The sequence below is a fragment of the Embiotoca jacksoni genome, unplaced genomic scaffold, assembly GCF_022577435.1.
Source record: "Embiotoca jacksoni isolate LCO1_2020_lvr unplaced genomic scaffold, fEmbJac1.0.p SCAF_7, whole genome shotgun sequence".
Taxonomy (NCBI): Eukaryota; Metazoa; Chordata; class Actinopteri; family Embiotocidae; genus Embiotoca; species Embiotoca jacksoni.
The window spans coordinates 5,914,753-5,941,561 of record NW_027185425.1 but is presented as its reverse complement, the minus strand read 5'-3'; the positions used below and the strand labels follow the sequence as shown (position 1 = coordinate 5,941,561).

At 39.4% G+C, this 26,809-nt stretch overlaps 1 protein-coding gene across 1 annotated transcript; it reads left to right on the top strand.

Annotated features, from left to right (window-relative positions):
* LOC138214409 (brevican core protein-like) lies at positions 1-18,467 on the top strand. Its single transcript, XM_069176011.1, has 14 exons — positions 1-249; positions 6,437-6,516; positions 6,708-7,085; positions 7,275-7,449; positions 7,621-7,748; positions 8,216-8,509; positions 8,738-9,571; positions 9,743-11,263; positions 15,538-15,645; positions 16,149-16,307; positions 16,411-16,493; positions 17,032-17,176; positions 17,330-17,512; positions 17,684-18,467. Exons 1-14 carry the CDS (start codon positions 230-232, stop codon positions 17,803-17,805), a joined length of 4,230 nt encoding a protein of 1,409 aa, XP_069032112.1. The 5' UTR covers positions 1-229; the 3' UTR covers positions 17,806-18,467.
* Positions 18,468-26,809: the final 8,342 nt, after the last annotated feature.

Below are 26,809 nucleotides of genomic sequence, written 5' to 3'. Positions count from 1 at the left end.
GGATTTCATATCTGGCGTCACTTTCTCCCAACTCCCTCCTTTCTTTCTCCGCGAGCCTCTGAGTCCGTCGGTGCGACAGCAGCCCCAGCTTCCGTTTACCTGTGCAGGGCAGGCAGCATCCAGAGAGCCGCTCTCCCCTGACAGGACAGTCGCACTGCAGCAAGCTGCGAGGAGCTGACGGAAAATACTTGTTTCATCCAAGAAGTCCGTCCATCCTGCATCAGCTGAAATGCTGCTAAGAACAATCCGGTAGGCTTGTGTTTGAGCTGCTGTTTTAATGATGCGCAGTTGATGCGGTTTGATCGTTTCAAAGTTCTTTTGAAATCAGTTTCATGTTAAATTGTTCAGAAAGCAACCCTCTGTACTTAACCGCGTTGGAGTAGTTGCTGTCCTGCTCAGGTTCTGGTGCAACTCACTTAAGAATAACTTTTTATAAAAAAAAAATTCTTGCTATGTTCAATGTTTTATCTTCTTTTCTTACACTGCTTTAAGGCAGATGAATGTTTTTTGAAAAGATTTTCTCCACATCAGCATCCTTGGTTGAAATGATTGTGGAGTCCTGTGATGATTTTTCAAATAGATGTGCATGGATATTTCTATGGAGATGAAGGAAAATTGAGGATGACGTCTATTTAAAATCGATTTACTGTCCTCTACATTTATTGAAAGCAACCATGTGATCCAGTCTACTGCAAAAGTGCATTTCAATGCTGTTTTTCATGCTTTCATGTGCCCTTCAGACACAGGAACCTGCTTTTTGTCTTAAGTGCTTATGTAGACTCTTCGCTCTCCGTGGTCCACCTCGGGGCTCGGGTGGATGCCAGTAATAGACAGGTAGAGAGACAGAGGGCACACAGAAACACAAGGCAGACGTTGAAGGTTTCATTTCTTGTTTGATGGTCCTGTGACTCTTTGGTCTGACATTAATCGGTGAAGCAAGAAAAAGCACTGGTTTGGTTGTCTTGCAATTTCATATGAAAATGGAGACAAAATGTTACTCTGCCCCAACGATAAACATGAAGCATGGTAGAAAGTGTGAGGCAGTCTGTAGAAATGAAGGTGAAGTACAGCTGGTGATACTCGATCATTAGTAGTGAGTGTGGCTGAAACTGCAGTGACTGTAGCTGCTAGAGTTAGATTAAGACCTACATTTAAAGCCTGGCTGCCCACATCCAAATGTTCAGAATAAATAATGAAATCAAAAACACAATGGAAATTCAGCCTGATTATCAGGATAACAATTATGAGGCAGAGCAACACAATGACACTGCTGTATCTAAGGGTGTTCAGAAAAAAACCCTCTAATTCACTAATGATAATTTCATGACGTAATTATAGTTTGATGCAGTTGGAAATGTTTTGTGTTGTTGTGTCTTTAAAGACGATAACGAGTATTATATATTACTCATGCATATTATTTCGATTTTTTTTTTTTTTTTTTTTTTTTTTTTATCTACACAGAAAATGGTCTATCAATTTCTTTCTGTTTTCTAGACTTTGGAGTTGAAATTCAGAAACATAAGCTCACCTAGCTCACACTCACTGTGGAAATGTTGTTAAAAATCCCAGAAAATAAACTGGGATCAGCCCATTAAACTCCAAAGTCAACAATGTGAGCTAGGCAGCGAGGGTTGTAGCATATGCCTCTTTCGTGGTTTAAGTTTACGGGAATGACTTACAAGTAATGGAAAGCTTTAAGCAGCAATAAAAACATCAATCCTTTGCTTAAAGGAAAGTCATTCTGCCAACAGCTACCTCTTTTAAGCTACCTTGGTTTAATTGTCAGCAAACACACAAATGATTTAAAACTGAAGGTACCTAATTGTAGCCATATTGGTGCTGAACTGAGAAAGTGATCGGTCTTCCGAAGCAGAGCCCACCTGAGCCTGAAGTCACATAATCTAATCAGGAGGTCAGAAAGGTTCCTCTTGGGTATAATAGGCCAGTCATCTACATGCGGTGGTCTGTCCATGGATTTGCTGAGTCAGGTCTGGGATCAGATGTTTATTTGAAACTTCGCTTGACTCTTTCCCAGACGAACTGGGTGGTGATGAATCACCTGGTGGGTGGTGTTTCCAAAGCAGCCATCTTGTTGGGAGACAGACGATTGGTTTATTGGAGAAGTCTGCATGGTGTGGGGATTGCTGTGAGTAAGTGCAACCTTTCGGTTGTGTGGAGGTGTTAGGTTTGATGGTGCAGGGAGTCAGAGGTGTGGTGCTGAGTGAATAGTCTGACGTGGAGCACAAAAGGCCAATCTGCTCTGCACCGAAGTTTACAGCAGGCCAGCCCTGATACGCTTAGTTGGGGATTTCGGTTGTTTCTGATCTTTAGCTCAGCTACCTTAAAGGACTTCATCCCGTCAAACTCCCATCAAGTTCCGTGAAGTCTGAGCTTTAGTTCATTTGTGCTGAATTTTTAATTGTTGTTCAGGTTTTTTTCTTATTTAAGGAGGCTAGTTGGTGATTTTTTTTTTTTTTCTGGTCCTGGGTTATTAGTCAAATGTCATCAGCATACACAGATTTGGAGGATTTGCTTTGGAGGTAAATAGGGGAAGGAATTGATCATTGTTGTTGCCAATATTTTGCCCTCTTTACACATTTTTAATCAGTCTAGCTGCTCACTAGAAATCTGACCGTTATCCTCACAGACATACAGGAGCAGAACTAAGAAATAAGCTCTTTTTGGCAGCTATTTGTCAAATTCTAACAAGAAGATATAAAAACAGTGATTTGTTTGCAAAGTTTCAAAATGATCTAATCCTGCTAAATGTTACGATAGTTACATTAGAATGTAACTGCAAGATGGAGTACAACTTTATGTTGGCTTTAATTGTGCTGTTGGATAGGACGAAAGTTAATTTTATCCTGGTGCCTTCTTTAATAATCTTGTAACTTTGTTTAAGTGACCTATGATGCATATTCCTGGTGTATATTTAGTTTTTAGTCTTGCCAATAAGCCTGAAATCTAAAAGGTAAAAACAGATGGATCCAGCCCAGCACTCTCCAGAGCTCACAGCACATCAGTCACAAATGTTTGACCTGCCTAAACTGGAATCGGGAGTCATTTTCTGGTTTGTTGGTGGAGACGAGGTTTGTCTGTATTGACCCTGATGCAGAGCACTGCAGAGGCCACCCACGAGTTTGTTAGTGCAGCACAGACAGGGATCCTAGCATAATTTTTATGTTCCTTGAATACTACTTATTCCATTCAAATTTAAAGTTGAAAATGCAGATTTAATCCAGATTTGTATTTTTCCACTAATGACCGAGATGTTAGTCCGCAGCTGTTCACTGTACTTGTCTGCAGGAGGAGGAGACTGGATTAGTCCTCCTTGTGGATAATGCATTAGCTGCAGTTTGCGGACCTCTAAATGCAGTGGGTGGCATTGATTTCAGCTTGACTTTTCTTCATTGTTACTCTCGTTAAAATGAGCAGGACTACAAAGCGCCTGGTGACAGCGAGGCCAAAGACCTCAGCGAAACAACGGCACAAAAATAACCAGCAGCGACCAGGGTTTTCTCCTCTGTCATCGATCTGAATGCACAAGCCGATATTTAGGCACACTGTCACAACAGTAATCATTTGAATCAGTGTGTAGGGTCTTAATGGGCCCGTTTCTTTTGTACAAAGCCTCCTCCAGAACGATTCTCAGTGGTTTAAAACTTCCTTTTCCATCCATGAAAAGAGCGAGAGAAAGAAAAGAGAAAAAGCAGGCGAGTGTGCCAGTGCTTCGTCCTTTAATTTTCCCTGAAGCCTTTTGTAAGGGAGTGGGTATAAAGTGAAAGCACAGTGTGCAGCTGTCCTCTTGGCCCACTGCACGCTTTTTGTGAGAGGTTTTCTTGTCAAGAATACTAATAGTGATGCCAGCCCTGTGGAGTCCACCCAGCTGGAGAGGAAACAGACAACAGTTATTCTGACATTAAAGAAGGCCATTTAATCTGACACAAGTTAGTGAGCTGTGTTGGTGCCGACTCCTTACGAAGGCTGTGTTTGATTTACAAATGCAGAAAAGGTCAACTTTGTTAGCACTTGTTAAACTTCTCGCTCGATCCAGAGGCTCTGACCGTGGTAATATTTACTTTGTTTCTTCAGCTTTAACATGATTAACAGCTACTGTAATAATTTGTAATTACAAATGTTTTATCATGTTGAGCTCATACTGTGCAAGTGCCAAAACTGTGTTAAAACCTCACCTAGACCCACAGACAGCTTTGCTATGGATTTTTTTCAAGCCTCTTTTGTGCCCATTAAGAGTTTGGTTGTGTTGGTGGCATCAGCAACAGTCAAACAATCTGAAACTTCTTTGTCTGAACTTGTTTAAAGCTGTTTTAACTGACTTCCTCGAAACAACATGGGCATATCAGGAGCATTTTCATTATATTCAGCTGCTCTCTCATTCTCACACCCCATTGCTGTGTCCCACATCTATACTATGTTTTCTGGTGTGTTCACACCTGGAAGAGTTAAAAAAAAAATAAGGCATTCTCAAAGCAGTCAGTATACTTACTAAAAATAAAACTGTCCTGCAATGCATAAAAGAAACAGAAGAGCTTCTCACAGCTGGACAAAATTAAAACCAATTCCTTCAAGAACACTCACAACATAAAACTAAGCTGTTATGATTTTGGAAAAGCATTTTTGATGTTTAATGAAACGAAGCTTTCTAAAATTGTAGTTTGATGTCTGATGCTTATATGTTGATTTCTTGTATGTAAAGTACAAACTGTGTGCAGTTCATTTTTTAGTAAAGACCTGGGTTATTTTTTTAAATCCATTTGTTCCCATTTTTCACAATTTTATAATAATAAAGAAAATGTATTTAGAATTAGTTTCACCAGGAGTCAATTTGCTGCTGGTCAGTTAACTTTGTGATGCAACCTTGCAACCTTTCACTCTCTGATTTCAGCTGTAGATGTAGATGGTTGAATAATGCATATCCAATATTCAGTAGTTTTGAATATTTGACAGCACTGAAAGGTCATACAATGTTAAGTTGAAGGTAAAAGTGCCATAATTATTATAAACAAGGATTAATGGGAAGGTACGTGTTGATATACACGTTAAAATTGTGCCACATTTCAGAACCATAAAGGCACTCTTCGCTATCTGAGCCCTGAAAAGTCCTGGAGCCAGAATGCTGCTTTTTAATGACGGATGAACATTTGCAGCTTCATCATGGGCTCCTTTAGGAGGTTGCGTGAGGTCACTGTGGAAGTCCTGCCATGCCTACTGGGTTAATAACAGGGCCAGGCTGGTGACGGAGAGCTGGCACGGTGCCGCTGGGCTAGGACGCCATGTCATTAGCTCCCGGAGGTGATGAATGGCTTGTGGTTAGGAGTCTGTGCTCTCAGCTTCCCTCTGAAAACCAGAGAAGTTGGTCTTTTATGTTGCATGGTTGAACTCAGAGATTCTTTTTTTTTTTTTTTTTTTTTTTTTCTTTTGTACTATCTTGTGGGACTTGTGTGTTTTATACAGAGATTTTTCTCCAAAGTTGTTTCGTTCAGGCAAAACTGGCAGGTCACCATTTTTATCTACATGTATAATGGTTGCACTCTGTTGCCAGTTTATTAGGTACACCTATTTAAAACTAATGCAATAGCTACAGACCTGCAATACATTTCATGCTGGTTTTTGTTTTTGAAAATGGGAGCTTTTTTTAATTTATTTTTTGATATATCTCAACAACTATTGGATGGATCACCAATAAATTTTGTAGACTTTCCCGTTCAGTTTTAGTGTTTGTTAAGATGCTAACAAGCTAAACTAAGGCTGCTCTAATTAGAGCCTCAGAGAGCTGCTAGCTTGGCCATTGGCTTGTCATTGTTTTTAACAATATCTCTTAAAAGTACAAGTTTTATGGTGGGAATATATTATAGATAAAAGAGAAAGATTTAAGATAATTTCTTTCTTAATTTTCCTTAAATAAAAATCTATAGTTGCTGTTTTATGGCCCTTTTTGCCTTCTGTATGTACATTTTTATTTTTTATGTAAACTGTGTGGTAAGATGAATTACTAAACTCTATTATGTAAAGAAAACATAAATAACAAAACTGCAAAAGAAGATTTGCTAACAATCGCAACGAGACTTTCTTATTTCCCAGCTACTTGTCTGCACGTGTACCACACTAAACCACAGTAGGTTGAAGCTGTGGTGAACACAAAGGTTGTGGCCTTTAACATCACAATATATCAATTTAGTGAGATCAATGGAGCGTGTTCAAGCTTAGACTAGCTGAACCAACACAAAACATGACTTCCAATGACAGAAATCACTCTGCCTTTTTAAGGTTAATTATGTGTGAAAGTGGAAATTGAAAATTGACTTTGTGTCATTTGCTCCTTGAGTTTACTTTAGGATTTATTTTATTAATCTTTATCTGTTTCAACTGTATTTTATATTAATTCATACTGTGTTTTGTTTTGTTTTCTCCATAGACATCTCCAGTTTCTTCCACTTCTCTGTGCAGTCTTCTGTCTTACTCTGGCTTTTCCCACCCAAACTCCATCTGCTTATGGTATGTCTACATTTCCCCTTATCTCTTTCTCATCATATAAATCTTCATGATTTTTAATATGCCAAATGAATACTATTCATCAGCAGAGAATACAAAAGTACATTTAAAGGTTAGAGCATGATTCACTATTTTCAGCAAATGTACAGCGCCGCTCTGTTCCTCAGAGACTGGGACTTTTTTTTTGGTTACAGATGAGGTGCGGCAGCTCCAGGTGACAATCCCCCACTCAGGTCCGGTTTTTGCCCCACTGGGCAGCTCCATCTCCATCCCCTGCATGGTGTCTCTGTCCTCCATACCCACCGCCTCCTCTTCCTCCCCTGTTGAACCGCGGGTTAAGTGGACAGTGGTGTCCGGTGGGGTGGAGACACTGATCTTGGTGGCACGGGATCAAAGGGTGAAGGTCAACGAGGTGTACCGGGACCGTGCCGCATTGCTCAACTACACCTCCTCCCTTGACGATCTGTCACTTTGGCTGGGAGATCTGCGCTCCAGTGACTCGGGTCACTATCGCTGTGAGGTGCAGCAGGGCCTGGAGGATGCCAGCGACCTCATGCAACTCAAGGTCAAAGGTAGCACAATGAAAAACACAGATCATCATTAAAGTGTGGGAGAGATTATAATTTTGAGTGTCCTTAGCTGTTTTCAATTGTCTGTCGTATTAGTAAGATGCTGTTTTTAAGAGATCAGATTTTGCACGTGTTATTTATGTGCAGTAATTTTGTTAGTATGTGAATATGTACATTTTTGTGTGTGTTTAGGTGTTGTGTTCCACTACAGAGATGCTTTGGGCAGGTATGCCTTTACTTTCCATCAGGCTCAGAGGGCCTGTGAAGCCATCGGGGCACAAATTGCCACTCCTGACCAGCTGCTGGCAGCTTATTATGATGGATACGAGCAGTGTGATGCAGGCTGGCTGGCAGACCAGTCTGTCAGGTAAACTACACAAATACTCAAACCTTCGCTTTGAAGACTGCACCTGATCTTGACAATATACTAGATCTGTTGTTCATTCTGTCTGATTTACCTGTTGTCTTTAGAAATATCTGTAGCTGTATGTTGCACATGTTACTTTCATGTAAGAAAAGCTGCTTGTTTTTCGTGCAGGTACCCAATCCAAGTGCCCCGTGAAGGTTGCCACGGTGACATGGAAGGGCAACCAGGAGTGAGAAACTATGGGACAATGGATCCAGATGATCTATTTGATGCTTATTGTTACATAGAAAAAATTGATGGTATGAATCATAATATTAAAATAATTTTCACTACTAAATACTAGATTTTTGTGAACCAGTACTGATATTAGTATTTAAGAACCTAAAAACTACAATAACCGCATATCTGCTATGATTTATCAAAACATTTTTGACCTTCTCTTAATTTGTTTATTATAGAAGTGTGATAAATTTGTGTAAGATATGAATTACATAGGACATTTTACACTTGCAAAATGACCTTAATGATATGTAGTGGACAATCTCCATAATTGTGTTTCATTCCTGTGCTGCAATTTCATGTTTCTCATCAGCCAACATACCATCCACTATGTACAGATATATCTGTGATAAGCTAAAATCAGTCACCCCAAAGTTTTGCTTGGACTTTATCGACTTATAAACACAATAAACTTGATGATCCAAGTTAGTGTCCAATATATTATAAATATGGTAAAAAAAATATTGAAAATATTGTGTGTTTGTAGGGGAGATGTTCCATGAGAACATCCCGCAGCACTTATCATTTGCCGAAGCACAGTCCTACTGCAGAGCTGCAGGGGCAGAGCTGGCTACAACAGCACAGTTGTACTTGGCGTGGAGTGAAGGACTGGACCGTTGCAGTCCCGGGTGGCTGTCTGACGGCAGCGTGCGCTACCCCATCATAACCCCCAGGGACCGCTGCGGAGGGCCTCAGGCAGGCGTCAAAACTGTCTACCGCTTCAGCAACCAAACTGGTTTCCCAGAGCTGTCCAGCCTTCATGACGTTTACTGTTTCAAAGGTGAGTATCTCGTGCTTCAAAAATGTGTTTATATTAGATAACATTAAAATGACATTTGGTGTAAATGCAAACTGTTTATTATGACTCAGTTATACTAGTCATAATAGAAAACTATTCACATCACACTAAAGCAATCCTTGCTTGAAGATAACTTCAAGGAGATGGACAAAATTGTCATAATCATACCTTCTTAAAACAGATTTTTAATTGCTTACCCACCCTATACAGAAAACAGAAACACTTCCACTGACTCGCCGATAGACTACATGGCCACAGAACCTGAAGACGTTGAACAAAATGTTGTTATTCTGCTGGAAAAAGATCAAGAACTTCATCTGAACCAACAAGAAGAACAAGTGGAGCGAGAGGCCCAAAGTGTGCTTGAATCTTTGCCTTTGATCCCTGTCCCTTTTACTGAAGAAAACCAAGTCGACATAGACTCAACAATTATATCAGACATCACAGAGTCTCCCATCAACACCACATCTACGCTGGATCTCATTCAGCCATCTGACGAAACTTTACCTCCAACAGAAATGAGCTACAATTCCCAGCATCCCACAGCACTGATGAACAGCACAATCAGCAGCACAGAAACCTACAATTCTCCACAAAACAAGTCATTATTGCCCAGTGTTTACAACGAGACAGACTCCCACCAGAACCTGAGCTTCACCTTTCACCAATCTGAGCTGGAAAGTACCACATATGAACCTCACACTCAGAACCAGACAATCCTAGACACAGAGCCATTAGAGAAGCTGATACAGGCCAAAGAAGTACAGGAAACCAACCTGACTTTAAACAGATCACAAGAAAATTACACTGAGACAGACAGCAACCATACTCAAGAGGAGACTCTCTGGGCGGGAACCCCTATCACCCTTGACCCCTTGCTTCAGGAGGCCGCAGTAGAAGATCCTTTGCAGATGTCGCTCACAACTCAGGCCTCAGAAGAAGAAAGAACAATTCTCACACAACTAGCCCAAACAACCAAGTTCACCATTGAGGCGCTAACCTCAACGTGGGTCGTCATGGATGGGTCTGGAGATACCTCTCAAGGTATGTGAAGCCTTTTCTGAGTCTAACAAAAAGACAAACATTACTATCTTAAAAGAATTGCCTTCTTGTCACGATTCTCTACACTCTGCCACCAGCATGTTATTCCTATTACCTGTTATTCCTTTAATATATGTATTTACAACTCCAAAAATGTTTTGTACTCCTTTCCAGAGAGGGACCGTGATGTGGAAGCAGTCAGCTCCATTTCCGGTGTCAACTCCTACCCATCTTCTTCTGTCTCTGCTAGCAGCGCTCCGACTGAATCCCTGACTGCAGGTCCAGATGCAACCATGTCCTCTGGGTCTCGCCTTTCTGACAAAATTGCTTTGGAAGTCCTGTCCACAGCGCCACAGCTGTGGGAGTCTCCCATTTCTAGACAGGAGGGAAGTACAAGCTTAGAAATTGAAGACACACTCAACATGGAAAGTGAGGAAACAAATCTGCACTCAACAAAGTCTGAAGACCAGCTAGTTTCTGAAGTAAGTTTAGCTACCATTGAGTCTCCAGTGGTCTCGAACACCTCTCACTCACCTACTGAATCCACCACAGCACGGTATCGAACATCAGGTTACAGAGTGTATTTGGATACTGTGACCGGTGCTTATGAAGAGGCAAGTGGATCTGAACCGGGTACAATTAATCCCACCCTTCGAGAAGACATTAAAGTAGCTCCAACCCTTGAAGAAGAAATTAAAGTTTCCCCAACTCTTGGAGAAGAAGCCAACATTTCCTTTTCAGTGGAAAAAGAAGTTGAAATTATCCCAAATCTTGTCCTTAAGGCAGAAGCTAAGGTTGCCCCAACCCTTGAAGAAGCTAACTCAACCCTTGAAGAAGAAGCTAACGTTTCCTCAAACCTTGAAGAAGACGCTAATGTTTCCTCAACCCTTGAAGAAGACGCTAACGTTGCCCCAACCCTTGAAGAAGCTAACTCAACCCTTGAAGAAGACGCTAATGTTTCCTCAACCCTTGAAGAAGCTAACATTTCCTCAACCCTTGAAGCAGAAGCAAATGCTGCCCCAAACCTTGAAGAAGACATTACCATTGCCCCAACCCTTGAAGAAGACATTACCATTGCCCCAACCCTTGAAGAAGACATTAACATTGCCCCAACCCTTGAAGAAGACATTACCATTGCCCCAACCCTTGAAGAAGACATTACCATTGCCCCCACCTTTGATGAAGAAGCTAATGTTGCCCCAACCTTTGAAGAAGACCTTAATGTTGCCCCAACCTTTGAAGAAGACATTAATGTTGCCCCAACCTTTGAAGGAGACGTTAATGTTTCCCCTACCCTTGAGGACTTTACTGTCATTCCTCTCAATTCTCAAACATCTGATTGGGCTCTGATGACCACCGCCGCTGGACCCCAAGAGTCTCTGAACGATCATGAGTACAGCCGTAAAACCCCCTCCATTGCAGCTTCAGATTCCTCCCTGAGTACAAAGTCCACTACTGCTTCTGCGAAGACGACCACCACCACCATCACCACCACCACACACTGGTCTAGACAAACATGGAGTCCGGCCACGACGACACCCAAAGTTCTCCACGAGACAGCTGAACCAGAGAAGATGACCATACCACCAGTGGATCACGGTCTGGTGGATTTTGAGATTAGTCTCACCAAGCCACCCACCCTGCTTATCTTGCCCAATGAGAGGGCAGCTGTAGGCGGTACAGGGAAATCTTCAGGTAATGTTAAAGCCACTCTCATCAGCCTAACCGTCCTCTTCCTACTCAACGCAATGATGCACTAAAATCCCCTGGTCTGTCCTCTGCCCAACTTGCCTCTACTCCATTTTTCTGTAAAATACCCCTCCTGCTTTTCAAACGACTTCCCCCCGTTTGTTTCACTTGTTGTCTCAGCAAGCCCACTTACCCCTCTGACTCCTCCCGCTTCACCCTCACACACTCCTCATTGCTCTCCTTGTGATCTCCACTCTACCCTCCAAGATACTCACACTGGGACAGCTCCCATTTGACATTTGTCGACAGTCCAGTATCGTTGTGCATGATGTTGTCTCCCTCATCCAAAGATTGACTTCTGTGAAGTAATATACTGGTATGAGTATTTTAGCGTTTCTTCGACAAGTTTTTCCTGTGAGAGTGATGGTTATAGGCCTTGGTGAACCTTAAATCAGGATGTTGATCATTAGATTTTATTTGTAAATAATCGATCTTTGCTCCAAAATAGTGCAAATTATTCTGCAATAATTTTCTTCCTGCTAACTATCAAATCCAACAATGTCCTTTCCATAAATCTGAAAGTAACTCAATAAGGGACTTGATTTGTCTCTGGAATGTAGCAGCAATCACATTGAATGTTAACAGCACTGACCAATGCAACTGCAGTAATACTTTACATTTAAGTGTTAACTGTTGTCTTTCTTGGTATTTTTTGGTTTTACTTTTATTACTTTTTTTTTAGTCAGTCTAGTACCAGAAGCACAGATTATTATTATGTTTAAAAGCACAAAATATGTTCGGTGTTGCTTTGTTGTAAGAGGTGGGATTTAGTAACATGTTTAGAAATGTTCTTTGGTCATTAATGTTCCATTCTGAAGTCATGATCTGTTGTTCAATCATGATCGTTCAAGATTTGTATTGTGTTTTTAGGTCAAATACTGATAAAGACAACTAATCTATATTTGTTTCTTGTCTCACCACTAGTTGATTAATCTATTCTTAATATTTTTTCCTTTGGTTTCTGCGTTTTAGTTAAAAAAATGACAGAGTAGTATCTACTGCACACATACAATCCAAAAGGGCAGCTACGGACAGTGATGCATTGTATGGAAGCTCATTTCTGAGAAGAAAACAAAACCGAAACAATAACCAAAAAAATAATGAAAAGACTAAAAATTCTCATAGTTAATTTTGACTGCATTCCTCATCAATTTGATTCAAACTTAATATTTTTGATTCTAGAATGCAAACTTAATTTAATTTTCTTCACTTCATTTGTGTGCAGAAATTGGCTTTCATACAATTTGTTTTTTGTGTCATTTGAAAAAGTTGTTGATATTTTAGACTAGAAGAATTATAAAAACTTCAACTAGATTTTCGGAGAAGTTCTTTTACATCTGTTGACAAAACAATACACAGTAAATTAGCATATATTTAATCCATCAAATATCCTGTATTTTGGGACATGAATTATTTTTAATATAACAAAATGTCGTAAGGCATTCTACATGGGAAAGATGTTGTACACAATGTCAGATTTATCGACACCTGCTGCTTGGTGAAACTTAAAACTATTATCCAGCTAAGATTGATCCAATGTTGAAGTGCAACTTTATTTGTTATTGTTTTACTCATATCACAACACAGTCTCACATCAAAATATGTAAGAGTTACATTGGTGCACAGCGCAAAACGTATTGCTTTCACAATAAGCGCTCTAAAATTGTGAGATGCCTATGTTTGTCTTTACACAGTTGTAGTTTGGTTAGGTTTAGGCACTAAAAGTACTTGGTTAGGTTACGTACGTTAAATTAGGTTCAGTTATGTCAAGGTACGTTAGATATAGTGAGTTACTTGCTTAACGTACACTACTCAAACAACTCTTTTAGATGAAAGCCACGCATTTGGACTTTTCAACTCTTCATACTCCGTCACCTGACTTCCTTGTTTGGCAACCCAGTCTCAAACGTAGCCACCTCACAATTTTTTTACCATCACTGTAAAACTAATACTTTTATTGCAGGAGACATTTCTAATGTGAGTCTGTGTCTGCTTTCTCTAATTGATACAATTTAAATGATTAAACTGCAATTCATGAGACATTCTTCAATCATCCAAAATATTTGCCTCAGAAGTATTGCACAGACTGCAGCATGCAGAAGCGTTTCCTTTTTTTCCACATTTAATCAGCACCTCCATTAAGCCTTAATTTGGGGAGCAGTGACCTTTATGTGTTGGACTATTCATGGTGTAAAATGCTGGAGACTCAGCTGTTTTTAGAGCGGAAGAAAACACAATGGAAAAGAAATCCCTCATTCAGTAATTCAAATTACCAACCTCACATTATCACCTTCATGCAATTTATTGTTGTGCTTTTGGGAAGGGAAGGGAATGGAAGAGAGAGGAATAATGTAAATATATATTTGAAACCGGGTCCCTGCTGAAATGTAAATGAAAACAATCTTTGACTATTATAGAGATGCCAACATGGGTCACTGTCCAAGTTATAATTTTTTCATACTTAAGACTTAAAAGGCTCCTCAATGGTTTTCCTCTCACCAGTTGTGTATTCTTCAGCAAAATAGAATGACGTTTTTTCTCTGACTGCATCTGATTCTCATTTGACTCGTGTAAAGCAGTGATTACCTTTCTTGCACACACTGGCCCGTACAGAGGTTTCTGAAAAGAGCAGCATGCGAGTGTGGGCATAATGACAGACGACACGGAGTCTGTGTTTACAGGGTGTCAAAGGAAGAAAATAAACCAAATTCACTTGTAAAATGTTTAATTTCAGCTTGGACACACATGCCTTCATTTTACCTTCTTTTTACAAATTTAGAAAAATAAAACGAAACTCCAACCCATCTTTTCTCCTCAGGACTTTAAACAACTGTTATCTGATGGTGACACATAGCCAGAAGCCAAGAGGTGCTGTATTTCTCTTGTACAATGAATCATACATATAGAGGGTTTGTAACATAAAGACATAGAAAAGGGGCGAAGTAGGTCACTCCAGCATGAGTACACATGGGAGAGCTGTCAGATGAGGTGACCAATGAATTTCTCCCAAATTACGATCTTTGTAATAACCAGCAGCAACCAAAATCAGAAAATAAACAATAATCCTGTGTGGGCCTTTTGGGGGCTTTTTGTGAAAGAATTAATGCAAAACTCTGTTTGTGAATTACAAGGTAAAATAGTGGGAATTAATCAAAATAAAATAATGTCATCAGTTGATTTTCTATAGGAACACCAACCACCTAATGCCATCAGCCTTTGTCCCAATAGTTGACATACTGTAATAACCATCACCAAAGTGAACAATAGCTTCTTTCTGCACAGGAACAGCTCAGAAGTTCAGTGTTTGGTTCACTCAGGCCTTCTTTAGAAACATGGCGGTGTAACATGGCGCACTCCATGGAAGAGGACCCGCTCCCTGTGTAGATATGATTTTGTTATCTCATTGTGAGGAAATAAAAACAAAGATTCTTAGTTTCCGACGATTATACACTAATGAAAACACAAGCATAAAGATTATAATTCAATACTGCCAATAGATCCCTCTAAATCCTAAACACTGAACCTTTAATGGAGAGCAGAAGATAAAAACATGGTTATTCAAAATGCCGTTGCATTTACAAAGGAACATTGTTTTCCAAACATACTTCGTTGACATGTTATGTTTTAGCAAACAAAATACAATTTATTTTAAAGTCGCCACACCTTTTTAAATCAGACGAACATCTCCTGGACTGACCAGTGGCCTTTTTTTAAATTGATCAGAGAGCCATAGGAGCCCCATGTCTGGATTACACCTCACACAAAAGTTATTTTCAAGGTTTGTTATTGATATAGAGTGTAAGAAGAAGAAAGAAGAAATGAACACAGAAGTGTCAGGGATGCACCAAAGAAGCCAGAAGAGGATTTGAGGACTTTGTCCTCATGTGACGCTGAAAAGCTTGTTCTCTGCTGCCATCTGTTGGCTCACATGGATCCTGATGTCCTTTCATCTGTAGAAGCATCCAGTGATACACTAGTGAAACATTATTATTTTTACAATCATTTAACTAATGTAAGCATTTAACTTACCATGTGGTTCACACAGAAATGATTAGCAATGCTTCAGACATCATTAAATATTGTTTCAAATTTCTTTTGATGCACTAATTATACTCACAGGCTTCATGAAATTAAAATATGTCTGAATAATGACATACACGTCCTCTGCTATATGGTTTCAGCTGTAGATTGATCTGAAGTGGCCCTCTGTTGTGTTTCAGACGCCTGTTTGGACGACCCCTGTCTCAATGGAGGTACCTGCACTGACCGAGGTGGGAAGGTTAAATGTCTCTGTTTGCCAACATACGGAGGAGACCTCTGTCAGACTGGTGAGCTCTCTGCTGTTAAACTCAAACCAATCAACAATTTCCACTAAACTGACCTGTCACAAACCGGCTCAGTGCTTGCGACAAAGAGGAGGGGAGAAGAGACAGGTTGAAATGCCAATGGAGAGTTTTATTTAAAATTAACAAAGTTAAACTATAAAAGAAACATGAGGTGTGAAGATGAGTAGCATCAGTGGTGAATGTAATGCATGGATGGGTGATAAATATGTATGCAAGTGTTGAAGGTGAAAGGTTAAGTCAACCGAACCAAACCAGGAGATGTGGAGCCGAGGAGAGAGAGACACACTGAAACCAGGCTGGTATTTGTAGCACTGGTAGAGGCCAACACAGGTACCACCACATCACCTTAACGAGCCTCCCTGACTGCCAGCTCAAGAGGCCACTTGAGCCACAACAAGTAGAAAGGGAGGGGTCGTAACCTGCTGAGACATCTGAAAACTGTTTGTCTCGTTTGACCTGTCTCCTGCTGTGGGATTTTTTTTCAGACCTGGAGCGATGTGAAACAGGCTGGGATAAATTTCATGGTTTCTGCTACCGACACTTCAGCCAGCGTCTGAGCTGGGAGGTCGCAGAGCAGCACTGTCGCATGCAGGGAGCTCATCTGGTCTCCATCATGACCCCTGAGGAACAGAGTTACATCAACAGTAGGTTGAGACCAACAAATACATGTAGGAAATGAGACATGGTTTGATATAAATGTGGGATTTTTATTTATTAATTTATTGAATGTTATGTCCTCCTCATCAGGCAACTACAAAGAATACCAGTGGACCGGTCTGAATGATAAAACCATTGAGGATGATTTCCGCTGGTCTGATGGCAACCCACTGGTGAGGAATGTCATAGAAACACAGTTGATTGCAGGTTACAGTTATGTAATTGCATACTACATCACAGAAGATAAACACTGCTGATAGATAAAGGAGGATGTCCAAGCAGAGGATTATTATATAAAAAAAACAACAACTCATCGAATCAAATCAAACGTTTGATATTTTTACTTGCACTTTCATTTAATTTATTCAATTTTTTCCTATTTTTGAGAGTAAGTATTTGTGGGGTTGCTCTCATTTACTTTTTACTTACTTTAACAGGATATTGTAATTTTTTTCAGCCCTTTAGAAAGCCTGCATCCAGGTTAATTATATTGTTTTTGTACCTTTTTTTTTTTTTTTTTTTATCTTTCATGCTTTATTGTTAAACAAAAACAAAGCTGAATAGATTTCATTTTGTCAAACAGAGAATTGTAAAGAATGTCTTTTGCCTGACATAAACATGGACACACTTTACATTTCCATACATTTTGTTCTGATTATTGCATGCAAGTACATAAATCTATGATCATATATTTTCTCTGCATCTTTACAGCTGTATGAGAACTGGTATAGAGGGCAGCCAGACAGCTACTTCCTCTCCGGAGAAGACTGTGTGGTGATGGTGTGGCACGACGACGGGCGCTGGAGTGACGTACCCTGCAACTATCACCTCTCATACACCTGCAAGAAAGGCACCTGTGAGTCACATTAATGAGGATGAAAACGCATGTTACAGCTCTTTTACTGCAGAAGGGTTTTATCTCCCTCGTGTGGTTGTTTCGAGCTGTTACATCATAATAGATCAGAGATTAATTCTTTATGTGGCCTAAAGAAAGATGCTCTTCCAACAGCCTCTTGTGGTCCACCACCAAAGGTCCGCAATACCTCCACATTCGGAAAAACTCGACAGAGATATGAGACCAATGCGGTCGTACGTTATCACTGCACAGAGGGTTTCCAGCAACGACTAAACCCTCTGGTCAGATGTCTGTCTGGAGGCAACTGGGAGAGACCACAGATCCAGTGCATCGCTGGTAAAATCTGAGATTATCCTTATAATCCATTAAAAAAAACCTTCATGAAATGAACCATCAATAATCTTCTTTTATTCTGTGGCTGATGTGAATTGATTATTAGATTCAGAAGAAGAAGAAAACCAAAACAAAAGAAACTGGATTAAAACACTAAAACCTTTTTCTCCTCAGAGGCTGGAGGCCCTACGCTGGACCCTGAGGTGACGTCACCCACCGACATCAACTTTGCTACAACTGAAGATGACTTTGAGGCCAGTAAAGATATTCTGCAGTCCTGGAACATCAGGTTTTAAAAGGCAGACCTGCTTCTCTTGACTCGTTTCCTTTCAACTCTGTTACTGTAACACGACAAGGTGTAGGGTCAAGTTCTTTTACCAATGAATGCTCAAACAAGACAAAATGAACCACAGAAGAATAAAGACACAAACTAAAGCCTCTTATCAGCCAATCAGAGTGAGTCTGAGCACAGACAGGAAGTTAAACGTTCCTATTTCTTGTCCTTTAAGATATTTTTACTGTATTTGGTTAAATAGATTTTAAATGGTTATTGCACTTAAACTGATTACCCGATCAGTCCTTTTGACTCTAAAGTAAATGTGTGGACTCTTTATTACTAGGTTGTCAGGTCAAAATCTACATCAATTACCGGTCTCATTGTGTCTCATGGTGCTAAAATCTTCAAGACACTTTCATCCAATTTAAATTTTATTGTAACATGTTCCTATTTTCCTACTTTATCAAAGAATCTTACAACTCCAAAGTACAAACTCAATCTAAAACTAACGGTCAATAAATGCTGTACATATAGTAGTTTTCACACTTGTGATTGCTGTCCGCATTTTTCTCAGCGAAACCTTTGATTTCCAGCAGACACAGTTTTGTTCTTCAGCTTTATGTTGTAATAAAGTTCTGTAGAACAGAGCAAAGAATAAATCACGCTCTTATTTTACCCTCAGCACTGTGTGGTGGCTTCATTTCATGTGGATTAATTGCCAAATACTGACATTATAAATATATAACCGAGCCCTGTGTAAACATAAACTACTGTACTATATCTTTTTTTGTGTATTGTCTGGTGTCTTATGTGGCCACTGCACCCAGAAAGCTCCCCCCCCCCTTGTGTTTCCAAAGCTGTGTCCCATTTGATCACTTGGTCCCACTTTTTTTTTTTAGCAAGACATAGCTTACTTTCTGAGGTTTTCATACAGGTTAACCTGTTAACCCCACATCTCCCCTTCTGTAACATATATCCTGATACCTCCAAGGTCAGTGCAACCAGAACTCTTCTACTCAAATTATACAACATTTGTGTTAGTTTGTGGTAATTTGACAACCTTTAGGAATTTACACCATTTGGGTGCAATTTATTTTGACACAGTTTTATAAGACATGAAGTCTGCAAATAATTCAGGACCCATTTCAGCTGATGCTGTACTTTTTTTTTTTTTTGCTGTAAATTTACAAAATAAAAACTGAGAAGCAGTGAACCTGGATCTTTAAGTCTCACACAGACTATAACAGTCACAGAGGAAGCTGACGTTAAACAACAACCACATGCCAAGTCAAATAAGGTGATCAATCTACCTGTGCGCAGGTCCGCCCACACCCAATCATAAGCCGCGCGAATGTTGCGTCACGGTTTCGTCACTTGGTTGGAAAATGGAGGGAAAACAGGAGGGACGCAGAAAGTAAGTAGATTTATGTTTGTAAACGTGAGTTTGTCGCGGGTCAAAATATCAACACCTATTAAGTGTGTAGTGAAAAAGGAGAAGGGAAGGCAAGTGTCCTTTGGCATTGTGAGCGTTTGTGTGCAGAAAAGGCAGAAACGCATTAAAACAGGGTCCTGCATTGAGCACATCTGAGAATGGTCGCTTAAAAACATGACGTTGTCAGTGCTACGAATTTGCTTGATAAAGTAATAATGAATATTTATCCGAGAGAAGCCTGGTTGACACACCAAGTGCTCCATGCTGAGGCCACGCACCTGTTCAGGTTTCATCCTGAATTCTTCACATATTTCTGCACAAATTTACAAGTAATTTTCCTCAACGGTTATTCTGCCACCAGATGGCATCACTGTGCCACGATTTGTTGGACTTGTACGAAACTGGATGGCAAAATGTCAGGGAAGAACGTGTTGACTTCACAGCTGATCCCTCACAAAATGTGTTGATCACTGCCATATCAACAACAGAAAAGCTTAAACAAACATGCCTGTTTCACGAGTTGTTCCTTGGAGACACTGCAGACATGGACTTTATCAGGGAGACTAGATTTAGGTTAAATATATGTTGTTTGGAGCCCACTTTGATTTGCATTTCTTACTGGCTGCATACAGTTGCATAAAAATGGTATTAGACTGTACAAGCGTCATCACTTTTGTAACTGGGTGTGCTGTGATTCTTTGTGGGCTTTCTCTACTTACCAAATATAAAATGTGCAGTCTTTTGTAGGTGATGAAAGTGAATGAGATAATTTGCAGCTGAAATAAAAGAATCCCCCTGGTTAATATAAAACAGTTATACTAACAGCCTGCTCCATTATGTCCACACACAGACAGCTGGGTATAATATTAGACTTGACATAGAACCTGTTATTATTCTTTATCAAATATTTTTTAATCCCTTTAATTTGTAACTAAAGATGGAAAGTCAACTAAACATCAGCCAATGCCAGAGCCTGAAGTTCTGCTGCTTATGCTTAAGACATGAATCAATTAATCTTGTTAGGTCAGCTGAAAAATAGTCTCCCATTTTGTTGTATTAAATTATTTAATAAGCAGAGTCCACTGCTGTCATCTGTTGTTTATATAAGAAAACGTAATTTTTTTTTTAATTTTTTTTTTTGGGGGGGGGGGGGGGGGTTGGGTTGGGTTGCACATAAATGATTTAAAGATGTCTGTTTGTGCCAGGCAATTCAACAGATGAATTCCCAACTGCATCATTAACCCTGAAATGTCTGTGTTTTGTGCAGTGGTGAAAAAAGTTCAGTGAACAAAGTTCTACTTAAAAGTACTAAAAGTCAAAGTACTCATTGTGCAGAATTGTGTCATTGTGTAAGAATATTATTGGGTTATAATTATTTATGCAAGTTACTTTGATGTCGCAACAGAGAAAGAAGGGCTGCAGGGTAGCTTGTAAGTTTCCCCCCAGGGATCAATAAAGTCTCATTTTAACAGATATTAAAACATCATAATTAATATGAAAATTCTGATGAATAATATAGAATATAGTCAAGGTATTAGTCACCAAAGTTATTAGAATAAATGCAGAGTAAAAACTGCAATAACTACCTCTGAATTGTGAAGTATAATAAAATGGAAATCCCTTAAAATTTGACATGAGAGTGTGTAATCAGTTAATAAAAAGTTTAAGATCTGCATTAAACAGGCGAAAAACTTCTCATACGTTGTTATTGTTAATATTTTGTATTTTCACTGGTTTCAGATGGTGAATGGGAAGCACTTTTTTTCCCCCCAGCTCTGCCACTGAGCAAGGCATTCATCTTGGAACAGCTCCACATTAGTGCTGCTCACTGGTCAAACATACAGCTTTATAGTTGCTCCAGGCTGCTCCCCCGGTGGGCAGTATAGGCGTGCAGCCCTCCTGCCTTTATGTTTCAGCTCAATTAAAAAAAGACAGCCTCATATTATCTGTGCTGATCAGAGGTTGAGGTTGGACTCGTGGAGCTGGGTGGATGTGCAGAGAAGTGTCTCTGCTGGAGCAAGACCACAGTTCTCAGGCCTTGAATAGCCTCATACAGCTCAGCCTGAATGCAGGAGTTCGGTGTCCGGCCTCTTTGTCATAGAGCCGATAACACGGCTCCAGATGGGAGTGTGTTGTGGCCTGTGACCCCGAGGTGGCAGGGTCAAAGCAGAGTGAACGGAGGCCAGTCTTTACAGACTCCTTATGGAGTTCCTCTTTCTTCCACGGGACGCGTGGCTCACTAATTGAGGGCCCACCTCCTCAAACCCGAAGTGTGAGGTGCTTGACGCCCGAAAATGACTGCCGGTGTGAACTGCAGGGAGAGGAGTGAGGAGTAATTATCGTAGCTGTGCTGCTAAACTTTCTCATAATGGATTACTTTGCTGGTCATTTTTGAGATTTGTAGATTATATTTTAGTCTATAAAATGCCATAAAGACAAGACTTTAAGAATATTTTCATTATACATTTATCTATACTATTTGCTTAATAAATTATTTAGTCTATTAGGTGTCAGAAAATAGTTAAAAATACCCAAAATTATTTTTTCAAACTGATCAATTAAGTGTAAAACAAACCTGAATATAGTTCATTTATAATGATACAAACGTTAGAAAATTAGTAAATATGCACATTTGAGGAGCTTTAACCAGCAAATAGTGTCGGTCTTACTTGATATATGACCTAAATGATAAATTTAATATCAAAGTTGTTTCTGTTCATCAGCACTTTGTTGTCATATTCAAATTAAATTAATTGTTAAAGAATTTCACATTCACAACCTGCACAAGATCATCTTTTTGTTCAGATGAAACTACAGGAATATATTGTGTTAGAATAATGAATTTTTATTCTCCAGATTCTTGTAATAGGACGTAAACAAAACATTTTTCCAGATTGCGTGCGGCACAGTTTACATACTGTGAATCGTTGTGCGATGACTCCGCTGCCAGAATTTGAGAGGAAACAGATGATGATTTACACAAAACATATCGGTAATGACTGAACAGTCGGTTCAGGACTTAACAAGATTGCTTTTGTCCGCACAATGAGAAGACAGGGGCGAGGAGAAGTTGAAAAGGCGTGCCAAGTTGGCTGGGAACCTCAGAAGTGAGCTTTACCCACAACCCTTCACCCCACTGTCGCTGCTCGCTGGGACACAAACAACCTTTGTGGCTTCACTCCTCACTGAATTCCAATTTGGACTTTATTGTTTGTTTTTGTGTTTTTGGGGTCTGAGCGGTGTCCCCTTCTTCTTCTGGTCCTTATACTACAATATGCAGGAATATACTCTCTCTCTCTCTGTGTGTGTGTGTGTGTGTGTGTGTGTGTGTGTGTGTGTGTGTGTGTGTGCGCGCGCACATACACACACCACAGTCACAGAAAAAGTCTTCTCCAATCAGTTAGCATGAAGTGGTTTTTTTTTTCCCATAAAGGTAACATGATATTAAATGATTAAAGTTTATTTAACCTTACAAAGTTCTACATTTAATTTGACTTTGAAAAAAATCATGACAAATTCCTTCCATTTTTACATTTTTCAGAGATCTGTAATTTTTGATAGAGGAAAACTCTGTTATCCTTTTTTTTGTGGTCAGGAACATCTTAAAACAGATTTTAAAATCAAATAATATTATATATTTCTCTGTTCACTGAAAGTACAGAACATGAACTTAACTATAAACCCCGGAAGTTCAGGTTCACTTCTAGTTTACTGATACAGTAATCGCCATCTCGATACTTTTAAGGAACATCACTGAAAAACCCTTTTATATTCAAGAAAATAGTATTTGTAGAAACTGCACATTATTTCGTTTAAAACCGACTTGTCTAACTGCCAGTGAAGACCGTTACAGACAAAGTGGTCTGTTCTCCTATTTCTATTTCTAACGTGTTGAACAGGTGAGGAACAAGAATATCGTGTCTGTGCCATATTTACTTTTGTTCTTATTTCTTATAAATATGAAGCACTAGTATATGTATATGTATGTATATATATATATATATATATATACCTCTGAGATAATATCTTATTGTAAATCTTGTAAGAATTGTGTTGTGTGATGTTTCATTTATTTCAGCTTTACTGCATCTTTTTCTGTCATTATAAACTTTTACAAATCAACTGTTACAGGACATTTACACTGGTAATATTAATGATTGTCAATTATAATTATAAATCAGCATGTATTCCTTTTAAAATCAGTCTGTCAACACAGTTAAATCAACTGGTAGCCAATAACAAATATTACTCACTATTTATTATTTACATGTGATGGAGTACAGTGCAACGCCACCTTCAGACAGTCATCTTCATACAGTGTGTTTGTAAGAAATCTTTGTTGAAGGGAGTGTGCAGCTGCAGCAGCTGGATGCAGCGGCATCCGCTTCTCGGCACGACGAAAAGTGTGGGCCGCCTGCAGTCAGCAGCTTCAGCTTCAGATCAGCCTCACTGATATAATGGCTTCTTAAATCCGAGCCAATTAGACCCACAGGGCACCGAGTGGCTGTTTTCACACCGCACCAATTTGCGCTGGGGGTGGGAGGACTGATTGACAGGCAGCCGTGTGAAAACAACAGAGACAAATAGGTTATAATTTGAACCCATGGAGGTGCAATATGGAGGACGCAGCCTGCATGGGAAACCATTAATGGGAGTATCAGTCACTAAAGATTTTAACCTTTAGGAGCAATCATTTGGTAGCATTTCATCAAATCAAATATTTGCACCCCTTAGGTCGTTCTAAAAATCTAATTAAGCTCATATATTTCTTTGTAATTTTAAAAAAAATTCTGTATAAAGAACCCCTCGTATGTTAATGTTAATTTCCTCTAGCATGGTTCCCCAATTCTTTTGAGTTGTGACCCCTTAAAACAAAACCCTCATCTTGGTCTGGACACGGTGTTGAACTTTAAGTATTTCTTTTTTTAGACTGCTTCACATAAATACATTTTAGATTCCACCAAAATAACAAATGAAGAGAGAGATTTTGATCTTCTTTAATTTGCTTTAATCATTTCTTGACCTGTCAGGTTTATCTTGGCCGCAGGTTGGAAAGCATTTAATCTGTAATGAAAATCGATGACAATATTGTTAGAAGTACCTTTAAATACTTGCAAAAATGTCCTCGGTACTTGGATGCTTATTTGCCATGGAATCAAAAACCAGGTTGGCTTTTGTTTGTTCAAGTACAAAGGAAAAATAAACCCACATTGTTCTTTTCTTTAGAATCTGTAATGACTGACTTGATAATTACAAAGATTTCTGTGTTGGAAATCAGTAAATAATTAGTAAAAAAAAAAATAAATAAAATAAAAGCAGCATCACGTTGAGAAACGTGCAGTTGTTTGGTCATATTTTGTGAGTTAAAGCATCTTGATGATGCTCAGCAGCTGCAGTGCTGCGGAGCTCCAGCTGGGGGCACTCTGAACTGAAGTTGTAGCTCCAAAATAACTGCATGGGAATCACTTCTTCTCGATGTTCAGCCTCTGTTTTAGTTGGTGTGATTGAACAACGTGGGAATAAGTCCTGAGGCTGATTGGTAGCGCTCATGTTGTGCATGTTTCTGTGAGACTCTTGTTCTCACTGCTATTCTTCTACATTGGTGATTGATCTCCCATCTCAGGTGTACATGTGAGGGTGTGTAACCGTACCTCAGTGTTCAGATGGTGCTAAATGATCGCAGGTTTTGATTATAGAAAAAGAAAATAGATTTTCAATTTGATTTTTTTATATATGGCGCCAACTTACATCACAAGTTATTTCAGGGGACTTAAGGTCCTGACAACAGAACTTAACAACACTATTTCTTCACATGGGAACTTAAGACGATGCATTAGTGGTTTGTTTAGAGTAGTTTGGGATGTGTTGGCATTTAATACATAGAGCACAGTAAAGACCTGATAAGAAATGAGTGGCAGAAGAGAGACAGGGGAATGGCATGCAACAAAGGTCCTTGGTGAATCTCGGACGTTACATGGTCAGCATCTTAACACCAAAGACCCAAGGACGTCCGGTGATATTCTAGTGTGTAACTTGAGTTACAACAGTCTTTGAATACATTAACATAGTACTATATGCTTGTTAAAGCATTTAAAAGTGCTCCCATATTTATTTTTCATATTTATTTGTTGCTTTTCAAATGGAAATAAAAGAACAGTTATAAATCAGATATAAAAGATATTATACAGTAGCACAATAAAATACATAGAAAGGATGGGAGGTGGCAAGTTTTTAATACACAACCAGTAGTAGAGGGTTTATTCAGAGCCTTGTACAATGTAAAAATACTGTTTGAAGAACAAAAAAATCTTAAGTATCGTCTGCAAAATTAAGAGACAGTCTATTAACATACAAAAATCTTAATTAAAGTAACGTCAGATGTCACAAAGTGGAGTAAAAATCACAGTTTTCTCCCCTCGAGTTCAAGTTTAGTAGCTGAGCTCACAAAAAGGTTCCTCCACTGTCTATAACACAGTAAAATAATTATTCATAAAACACATTTTGTAAACCAGATGTGACTCTTGTTTGCTTTGGTGGCTTCTAGTGACATTTTGAACGCAGCAGCAGCTTCACCATCTCACTCATGTTTGCTCATGTCAGTATTTTCTTGTCACTTTCAAGGAGTGTTCTGGTTTTAAACTTGTTAACCCAGAGTCATTCATATCCACCTGTTGGGGAGATGTGTCCTTCAAACATGAGATTGTGATGCATTTAAATAAACAGTGTCCTGACAAGGTTATAATCACCACTGTGTTTTTCTGGTGTCGCTCTGAAGCATTAACATGTGAAAGCCCCGAGTTCCTGTGAACTTATTTGACCTGTGACCTCTCCTCTATGTCTTGCAGACAACAAATAGCTGCAGCTGGGATGGAGGGTTCCCAGTCGGTTCTCACCCACAGACCCCAGTCCAGACTGACTGTGGCGTGTCTGCTCACAAGCAACTCTGAGTGAGTAAGAATAAGTGATTATTATAAGTGGTTCGGACTTGTTTAGACCATTAATGACTTTTTGAGGCGCATTCTTTGTCCTCTCTTATACACTTAACATAGTTTGAACACCAGTCTGAGCAGACTCACACAGTGGAGACTAAAATTCAAACCACGGTGGCCAGAAAAAAACTGAATTTAATATTAATACCTACACAGGAAAGCAGACATCCTGCAGATGGTGCTGTGTTGAAATGACAGGAAAAATGTAATGTCAAATGAAAGCTTGTCATGTTAGCTTGTTGAGGAGGATAATAAACATGAGAAAATCTTCTGTTTAACAGCTCAAATCCGCCTTTATTCCTGCTTGCTCGTTATTTACAATAGTCAAGTTATTCACAATAGTCAAGTTATTCCCCTTCATCATTTACCATCTTAGAAATATATTATATTTGACAATCGCACATCGAACTGCAGAATTATGGCATATGAAAGTGATGTGACCAATTTTCTGGTTCTTTCTCATGTTTCACTTTATGTTGTTTTGACCTATGGTTTTATTTTCATGGGGTTTTGCTCCCAGTTGTTGGTAATCTGCAGTGGTAATTGTCGAGATGGAAGCGCTGTGATGTCCTTGTGTTTATGGATGACAAAAGTGAACCTTT